The sequence below is a fragment of the Vanessa cardui genome, chromosome 8, assembly GCF_905220365.1.
Source record: "Vanessa cardui chromosome 8, ilVanCard2.1, whole genome shotgun sequence".
In the NCBI taxonomy this organism is placed as follows: Eukaryota; Metazoa; Arthropoda; class Insecta; order Lepidoptera; family Nymphalidae; genus Vanessa; species Vanessa cardui.
In genome coordinates, this window is record NC_061130.1 from 6662530 (window position 1) to 6673135 (window position 10606).

General features: G+C 33.6%; 1 protein-coding gene across 1 annotated transcript; it reads right to left on the reverse strand.

Annotated features, from left to right (window-relative positions):
* Positions 1-732: 732 nt before the first annotated feature.
* LOC124531950 (transmembrane protein 87A) lies at positions 733-10486 on the reverse strand. The gene is made up of 11 exons (XM_047106537.1): positions 10209-10486; positions 9919-9979; positions 9532-9626; positions 9143-9298; positions 8340-8486; positions 8057-8232; positions 7837-7944; positions 6980-7198; positions 5433-5553; positions 1124-1271; positions 733-1040 (listed from the first exon to the last, which is right to left on the reverse strand). Exons 1-11 carry the CDS (start codon positions 10299-10301, stop codon positions 820-822), a joined length of 1545 nt encoding a protein of 514 aa, XP_046962493.1. The 5' UTR covers positions 10302-10486; the 3' UTR covers positions 733-819.
* Positions 10487-10606: the final 120 nt, after the last annotated feature.

Here is a 10606-nt window from a genome sequence, read left to right on the forward strand (position 1 = left end):
TAATGTATTTCATTTTACTTTACTCAAATGTTTCATTACATCTGATCTAATAAGTGTATTAAATAAATTACAATTTTTGTTACTGGGGATTTTTGTTATCCTTGTAGACAAATCGTCATAGCAGTGCCTGTGATGATGAAATTATTATTACTAATTGTCTATTATGACCTTATAAAAATAAATAAGTTTCATTTATATTTATTAATAAGTATAAATGAAAACATATATTTATAAGATCTGGTGGGTCGATTAAAAGTTATTTGATCACTTTGTTTTTATGTTAAAATCTTGGTTTTTTCACCTTAGTGACCCAAAAAATTAGCACATTTCAGCCTCAATGACTTATGCAGGTTCAAAGGGTTCGATATGGGCGCGTAAGAATTAATGCGTTGAGGTCCTTGAAACTGATATATATACAATATAATGAAAATGAAATTAATTTGACATGAAATTTGGGTTTGTTTTTGAATAATCTAATCCGAAACTGTAACGAATAGCGAAAAATATTCAAAGGCTAAGGTTTCTGGTTGGGAAAACTAAACTACTAACTTTTAGTACTTCATTCGATTTTTGTAAAGTCTTTGGTACTGATAAATCATAACAAAATCAAAATGGTTTCAGCGTCAAAAAATTGTTGACCGACTTGTCTTTTGCAAATTTTAAAAACAATTTACAAGGGAACAAACTCAAACAATTTTTCTAAATTATTTCTTACTGAAAAAAAAAATCCAATTCACATAACTAAGCGTACGAAACAATACTTTTATTAAATAAAAAACACATAAATCACAGTGACATTTTATAAACAATACTATTTATTTACTGCATCTTGGAAACTTCAAATTTCGTATTGATAATTTCCTCATCTGAATCTAGTAATGGAAGTGTGCTGGTAGGTATGTTCTCTTCAACCCAGCGAAGATCTGAATCCAAAGAAGTGGTATTGGGTTCGGGGTCACGGGGCGAGTCGGGCGTCTCATTTATATTCGTCGCTCTCATTTTGACTCCATACGCGTCATTCACAAACTGTTCTTCTTCTTCTGTTTAACAAAATATTTTAAATATTAATATTCCATTAAGTTTTATAAATAAGTAATATGTTTTAAATTAAAAAGTACACTACCGTCATCATCCTCGGCATTGTCTAACAACGGTGTGAAGGCGTATCTCTGGTTGTTGTTTGTGGGCCGCCATAACACCATAATGACTGTCAGGACACCGGCGAATAAAATGTGCCAGTATGCTTCATCCATCCACACTTCTTTCCATTCCTGAAATATGTATTTTCATATCAATCAAAATTCTTAAGTTAAATTTATAATCCCTGTATTAACTTAACTAATTCTAAATTCAAATAATTTGTTCTATCATAAAACATATATTTAGTCTGTCCGTTTGGATGTTAGTCTTCAACACACTCGAACAAAAAGGTTTCGGATGAAATTTGCCATTTTTATCGAATAAGGTTACATTATTTGTATTAAGTTTAATTGAAAACAATAACACTAACAACTAACACTAATATGAATGAATTACGTAGGGCTGCCGTTGAGGATGCAGAATGAAACCGAACGAATTTAACTTATACGTTTATTTAAATAATTTAATTTAACAATTAATTATTTCTAATTTATAATATACGTGACAGTCTGTTCGATGTTAGAACAAAAAGTGAAGTTCTGTAGTCTGAATTACATATTTATATACGAAATCGGTAAATCACTGAATGGTCCCCACGGTATGGTGATTCTTGGTAGCGCTCGATGTTCGGGAGGTCTTGCGAAACAAAGCAGCGACGCTGGCAACAGGTGGTAGCTTCAAGGAATGCATGGTGTGATTATTTCTCACGGTATGGTAATTCTTGGTAGCGCTCGATGTTCGGGAGGTCTTGCGATTATTTCTTAACAACTCCCTCCGCAGGATCAGCAGCTATTTGGAGACTTTTGTCGAAAATAGTGCTGATAGAGACATAGGATCTCTGGGGCTGTCCTGGACTTCTTGTGTTCTGGTTGCCTCATTGTCCTTCTGGTTGGTATTTCTTAAATGCATACATTTGCGACGAATGAGGACGATGCTAATAGTGAGTACTGATGCACCGATGAGTAGGTAGACAGGTATAGTCGTGTGATAGAGCGTGTCTAAGTTCGACAATTCCAAAGTCACTGGTTCTTGAGAGGCAATCCTGGTATTGGTTGAATGTAAGTGAGTCAAATCTATACTGTTCAATTTCAAGATGTTCTTCGCTGTCGCTTTGTATGGATCTTCATTACTATATTCTATATTCAACATTTTCAAAACTTGTCCTTTTACTTGATCATGGTGGTTAGTGATGGTGAAGATGGACGTTTGTAGAGCACACCCTTTAGGTATTTCAGCTAGATAGCTTCCGAGAAGGTTTTTGTATTGATCTTGAGAACAGGTTAAATGAACTTTCGTTAAGTTGGGAAAGCTCAGAACATAGTGACGATCATCCAATTGTTCCATGGCTTGAGAAGATAAGATTACTGGAGTAACCCGACAGGTTTCATGGATATGTTGCTGGAGTATAAGATGTTGAATGCAGCTCGTTTGCTCTCCATAGTGTCGGTTTAAGTTGTCCTCGCAAAGATGACCGTGACTGTACTTCGGACATTCTGTCTCTATATACAGTAGATCTTTCTCGTGAATTGCTACGTATGGATAGGTAGGGATTATAATTTTATCATTACTATTAGGGGCTAAGGACAATTTGTAAAGGATGTAGTTATTGGGATTCATGATTGGAAACTTAATTACCAAGATTATATCATTATCTTTATAATAATATCCTAATCTTAATAGATCTAAATATTCCCTAAAATTAATATCTAGCACTACATTTGAATTGTATAAACCTTTTAGTTTATTTAACATAACTATATAAGTGTCGTAATCGAGAACGGAATAATGGATGCTTTTAGCTCTTATGAATGCCAATAGATTCTGTAGTTTTGACAACTCTTGTGACAAATTGTCTATGTCATCACCTAGTATTGTAAGTAGCTGGGCTAAATGAAAATACTTAATTGCATCTTCTTCTTTCCTAACATCATTATCTAAGATGGTTTTAATAATGTTCTCTATTTTCCTCTGGTTTTCTACTATCCTATCTGTAACATTTGAACTCTGAGATGCCCACTGCTTGCTTAAACTTATTTGATGATTTATTTCAATGGCTAAGTTATTTTCGTTCTTTTGTAGAATAGCAATGGCATTTTCGTTCTTTAGTGCGTCCGTATAATCTAAATTTCCGGAGATTAGGTACCCGTTTCAGGCGCGACTTGGGTACGGGTCCTCTCTTTCTCTTTGTATAAATATGTATAGGTAAATCTGTTACAACCGTATCGTTCGTATAGCGGGCAGCTAATTTCTGTCTATTAGCTAGGGGATTTCTGACATAGATTCGTTGATCAGGTGCATATGTTTTATTTTTTATGCCATTTCTATTAATGTTCTCGGTTATTTCAGTACGACGCTGAAGGGCGGTTTCATTAATGATTTCGTATACCTTTAACATTCGCTTACGGTGATCTAGTATATATTCCTGCAATAGGTGCTCTGTTAAATAAGGATCGTAATAATCGGCATATTCATCGTATATAGAATTGTCAATGAAACTATTGTAATTTACTTCTTTAGATTTAAAGTAGTTCGTAGGGGGTGGGTTCCCGGATTTTGAACCTTGCGATAAAATAGCTAAATCGTTATATAGAGCGGTCTCATCTCGTTGGTCCGCGAAGTTGTTCACTAAAGCAGTTCGAATGCCTTGCCAGTCGGATGGAATCCCATTAGAATTAATTAAGCGAGCAGCAGAGCCTGTTACTTTGTTAAGAATTCCGTTGAGAAGAGCACACCTACTTAATTCACTACTACTATCACTACAAAACTGTCCTACCAATTGATCACATAATTTTAAAAATCTAGTAAGTACATTTGGGTTCCCGTCGAACTCGGGTACCAACCTTAAGGCTTTATAAATGGTGTCTAACTCAGACATTTCCGTTTGTTCTTCTATACTACTTAAACTAATATCTCTTCTATTATCTACGAAAGTTTGCCTACTACTAATAACTATCCTAGGTTCCTTCGATTTTCTTAAATGAAAAATCTTGGCAAATTTTATTAACACACAGGTTAGTTAGGCTAGGATTGAGCAACCACTAAAAAGAATCTAGTGTACTCACATGAACATGTTTCGGTCTCTCTGCGTTATCGATGTCTGGATACCTCTCGTGCAGCACTACTCGTAGATTCGGATGCTACGGATGCAGCAGCTAGACAAGCTACGGCGGGGCTTCACGCGATTACGGAAATCTTCTACGCGAAACGTTCCGCGAGCATCCTACCGACTGCGCCAATTACGTAGGGCTGCCGTTGAGGATGCAGAATGAAACCGAACGAATTTAACTTATACGTTTATTTAAATAATTTAATTTAACAATTAATTATTTCTAATTTATAATATACGTGACAGTCTGTTCGATGTTAGAACAAAAAGTGAAGTTCTGTAGTCTGAATTACATATTTATATACGAAATCGGTAAATCACTGAATGGTCCCCACGGTATGGTGATTCTTGGTAGCGCTCGATGTTCGGGAGGTCTTGCGAAACAAAGCAGCGACGCTGGCAACAGGTGGTAGCTTCAAGGAATGCATGGTGTGATTATTTCTCACGGTATGGTAATTCTTGGTAGCGCTCGATGTTCGGGAGGTCTTGCGATTATTTCTTAACAAATGAACGAATAATATATATTAATTAATAACATGATTTCGTAATTTAAATCTAAGTAATAATACTTTTGAAAGTCTTTAATTTTCAGGTACATTATATTTTAATTTGTATGTTAGTATTTTGTTAATTTTTTCAAAAGAAAAATTTTACGGTATAACACTTATATTAGTATTCTTATAGCAAATCACTCCTTGAAGTACTTTATGAACTATACTGTGAAAGGGTCCCAACTAATGAATATTCATTTTAGATTTTATATATGCTGTATGGTATCCAAGTACCTGAGAACTGTATCTAGATTAAGTGTCTAATATTTCCAGTCTGAACTATTAATGTATATATTATCAGCGGTTGAAAATTGCTTATATTTTGAAAAAAAATCTTTTCATCATAAAACAGACAGATAAAATCATATGTAATATATTCAAACTTGCAACCTTTTATTGCAGATTTTTTTAATAGTTGAACGTAAACAAATAACATAAAGACCTGAGTAGGCAGTATAAACGTGTAGTGTTTGCGTGTTTCAAAATTATACAAATAAAAAGTTCATATGGGAACCGTAAAACAGATAATATATATTTTTTTATAGTGTTCTTTATTCAAATTAAATAACACAACGCTGAAAACGCGTGCATCGTGAAACATAATATGCAGCAATACATAACTGTGTTATACTTACTAAAATACAAAATATTATTCGGTACGACTTGAGAGAGTAGAGCATAAATATGACTGAGGCGATGACGGCGAATATTAAAGTGTTCGTGAAGTGTCTGTACAGAGAGAGCTTGATTGTGTTCCTGAAAAAAGTTTCATGCGACAAGTTTACATAAAAACAATAAATGTTATAAAATAATACAAAAACGAAAGTTTTTTTTTATTCAATACGAATTCATTCAGTAATGATAAAGCAAGCCAGTGTTGTAGATGGGTGGTGTATGTACTTTTCATCAGACAAGCCTAATGCTCGATTTAAATTAAATAAAATTAAAACATTGAATACGTGTTTTAAAAGCAATCTTTTATGCTTAAAAACTAATTTTCTTTTTACACCCTACTTCTTGTAAGTTCTCTTCAAAATATTCGATTTATATAATTTTCGACTTATCGAGAATTTTCAGATGTGACACATATTATTATTTATTACTTGTATATAATCCACTATATTTTAAAACATCCTTAAAATATAAAAATATGGCGTAAGCATATTTTAATTAAAGGTTGTAAAATACAACATTGCTTCATTCGAGAAACAGAGGTAAAAATTAATTTTTCAAGGAATGGAGAGAAAATATGTATCAAAATGGCTTGGACGGAGTAATGGAGACAAGAACAGAGGAACAAGACATTTTTTCGAGATTTGGAGGTTTTCAACTTACAGAGGTTCGACTTAACGAGGTTCTACTGTATATATAAGAAGTATATATTATAAAAATAGAATATTTATAAGGTTTAGTTCTTTAAGGCGTGGGTATACGCAAGATGGATTTATTTGAAACTAAAATTCTAGCAGTAAAAATTAATATTGCATATTACCCCGCTGAATATATATCACGTTTTTGTTTTATTTACGTTGGAATATTGCGTAACCCAATATTTTATTGAATATAAAATAGAATACTTAACGTTTCGTTATGCACATTATCTTTTTTAATATATTTTAACGTATTTTTACGTTATCGATATGTAAAATTAACAATACCACCCTAACACATATTTACTAACAGAAGGATTACTCGCCTAATAAATCTAAGTGGAAACGAGTGCATGTTCTAGAAAGACCTGTGTCGTTTTTTATTAAAGATCACAACTGTTCACTTGGCGTATATATTGGTATAGCCCAATATCAACGACGCATATCCAACTCGTATCACTATTATTATACACACGTATTAAAGTTACACCTTCGTTTTACTTTACTCGTAAGACCTCTCTTAAGAGGAAAATAATGCAGTTCGGGATGTTCTTTTACAACATCCCAAGAAATATGTACTCATAATGTTTTACTTGAATACTGTTTATGAGCTACTATCATATCTAAATATAGATAAAAATATTAAGAGATCCATCCAATTCTACGTATATTGAACTATAAATATAATTATATATCAACAGTTAGTTCATGTTATCTTTTCTAAAGAAATAGTCCGTGTTAGGGCTATTTACATAATACATTATTATAGTTTCCAAACATTCATGACCTTGTAATATACGGAGGGGACTCACCTTCTAAGTTGCAGCGTGCGCATGGTGTGTGCCAGCGACACGAAGACCCACCAGCAAATAGCGCTGTCCACCAATGACAGCGGTGCCTCAGACAGCAGTAAGTCCCGGTTAGAGTCCTCGGCCTTGTGGTGCAAACGCAGCCAGGCCTCGATGCCAGCGAGCACGCCCCACAGCGCGCCCGCCCCCACCACACGCTGCAGCGCCGGGCCCAGGCGAGGCCTGCGACAGACACTCTGTACGACTGAAGCCGTGGGTTCGCGTTGACGGCAGGGTTGCCGATGTCTATTCACCTAATTCCCCAATTTGGGGGAAAGAAATGTCCCAAATCCCCACAAATTCCCCACACAGAAATAAAGGTAAAAAACATGTTTTTGTATGTTTGTTTTTCATTTCCTAACAATAAAATTCAATTTTCGAGGTTAAATTAGACTAGTCCATGGTTACTGAAGACCTTTTTTTTTTTTCGTTGCCTCAGACTGGTCATCGTTACTGACGATCGTTTTTTTTTTCGTTGAATCAGACTAGTCGTGGTTAATGTCTGTATATTGTGTGTTTTTTTGTTACTATGCTAACTAATAATCGTTACTACAATTCAATTTTTGTACTAACTAAAAGACGGATAGACAATCGATTACTGATCGTTTTGGTATAAAACGCATAAGTGTAAATTCCCCTCACTTTCCCCACATGTGACAATCCCCACACTAATCCCCGACTTACGATTCCCCGCAATTTGGGGAATTCCCCACACATTGGCAACCCTGGTTGACGGGTACATCCGAAAATTTTACCCGCCAGTAGCAGAAATATTAAACAAAAGACAATATTGTGGAATTATAGAAAAATCTGTTACTTACTTGACTATCCCGAATCCCAATGACACAATGATGACTAACATTCTCGCCAGCGCCCTTTTCGCTACGGACATCCACTCGGCGAACATGTACGCTTCAGCATTAAAGTAACTATAAAAATTAAATAAGCTTTTATTATAAATTAATAATTGTATATAAGTATATTCGGAATTGTTGTGGTCACTTGCGCTCTCTATGAAAGTAAAAGGGAGAAAGAACGCACCCAGTCCTGTTGATAGAGGAGTATACCCCATAGTATGTGGCACTCTCGACCATGCCAAGTAGTGCCACACCTCCGATCCAGTACTGAATGCGTAGCAGGTCTCGCCACTGCAGCGCGCAGACAGCCAGCCAGCATGCACAAAGCACCGTGTACACTCCACACATCACACCAAAGAACTGTAAAAAAATTGATTTAATATTCAACATTTTGTGCCAGTAAATATATCAACAAATCATAGATAAATTTGATGTATAATTTATAACAAATGCCATATTTCACTTACTGGCAAAAGAGGCCAAATAGCTGCCGACATATATCCAGATGGAGACCCCATTTCAATGTGCATTGACACTTGGAACATTTTATTACTACGAACAGACATCCATAGTGCATATATCCCTTCCAATTCAACTGTGTGGAAGGGTGCCCTCTGTAAAATCATATTTTTTTTTACTATCATTCAGTAAAATGTATATTCAAATTACCTATTATAGGTAAACCTAGGTACTTTAAGATATAAGGAACTTTAGCAAACTTTGTTTTAACCATTGTCTAAGCAGCAGCAATTTGTTAAGCTATATATATGTCACCATAAGATTACAACATTTGTTAGATAACAATCTGACAAGACAGATTGTAATCTGTCAAAAATCTGTATTGTGAACTGTAAAATATGATTGCAATTTAGCATATTATTTTTCGCTATCTTGTAATCTGTTGATGGGAACCGGTCAAATTGAAACTGGCATAGAACGGATAACATGGCGCGCCCTGATTGGTTGAGTGGGCCCCGCCACCCCAGAGGAATAACATAACGAACTTTGTGAATCTTACTGTGACATATAAATATACAAGTTTAAACAAATATTTTAGGGAAGAGGAAGGTTTCTGTATATAATACATAGACAATATATTAATAAAACAGTGACAATTTTAGAAGTTTCTAATGTGATGTCGTAAATGAACAAAGTCTTTAGTATATTTGTTGTGCGTAGCAACTAAATTAGAAAATAAAAAACTAATAATAACTTTCCTCTTCCACTTTACTAATTCTACCTAATATAAAAAATATAATAAAATACTCACAGGTTGTATAACATTCACATCATTCTTATCAGTTGATTTTTTAGTATTATGTAGATAAATAACATTTTGGCCATTACATAGAATTGTGGGTAATAACTTTGTATTATTATTCTCATCTATTGGTTTCTCTTCATAATTTGTGCAGTCAACTATCCTCTGAAATAAAATAAATTACAAATGTCTATTTACTTTTTTTTTAAACATACACTTCTTTTACAATATTCATAGAAATAGTTTAAGTAATAAGTAGCTAATTGGTTGATTTGTTTAAAATTCATAAAACAGCACAATCTTACTGGAATATATTAAAGAATTGAGACTTATACTCATTTCCTACTTGAAATAGTTTTGTGATTAACTTAAGATTATGATACAAAATGCCTAAAAACCTTTTCAAAATAATGGAAGTAATCTGGTGAGCAATTAGTTTTCATCCATGAGTACATAATGGTGATATTTGTTGGTTCCTTTACATCACAATGCACTGAAACAATTTTAAGTATTATGTTTATGATACACATAATGGCATAGCCATACATTCCATATAATTTTCAAGAACACATTAATTGCACATTTCCAATTAAACTAAAACAAATATATAAATGTCTTATCTCATTTTATATATATATAACATTTCAATTGTTACATATGTATACATGATGGGTTTTAAAATTTGAAAAAAATGTTCTTTTAATAGATATTTGTTCTTGATTTTTGGATTAAACTCGATGACGATTGGAAAGATAAACCTCTAAAATAATAAAATAAGTTCTTACATGCGATTATGAGTTGTGAATCTTTGAAAAGTGACTTGGCTAATGTGAAATTGCAACTTTCCTGTAAAAGAAAAAAAGGATCTAATAAATATATATCACTGGTAGTATTATAAAATAATAATAAAATTTGTCTTATAAGACCATGATCTAATATTTTATCAGTGTAATAGTTGTTCGGCGTATCGCACTTGCCATGACAATGAGTCACGTATATATTGCCACAACTGTTTTTGGTTATTGATATGAAAAATAGGTAACTTATTTTTTACACCATAATAGTATTTTCTTACCCCGTTTAGAGGTAAATCCCACTTTCCTACATCGGAAAATCCAAGCACAATGTTTACAACTGGTAATATAAATAAAACTACGTTCCGTAACATCTTAACTAGACTATTCAAACGCAATAGCAGCAAATTATTTAACAATTTGTGTATTTGTCCAATACATTATTCTTATTTATTACCTACGCGCAAAAGTATTTTTAAAAAGCTTTTTTATACAAGAGGGCATTCTCACATATATCACTATATCTAGTCATACGTCAATGTCAATTGCAGTCAGCAGTCTCAAGTATGTCAAACTCAAAATGCGACATCCACAGATTAGGGTATAATAGTAATTACTTAGACAACGTTTAGTAAAACCATAAATTGTAAACAAAACAAGGACGAAACAATTAATAGAA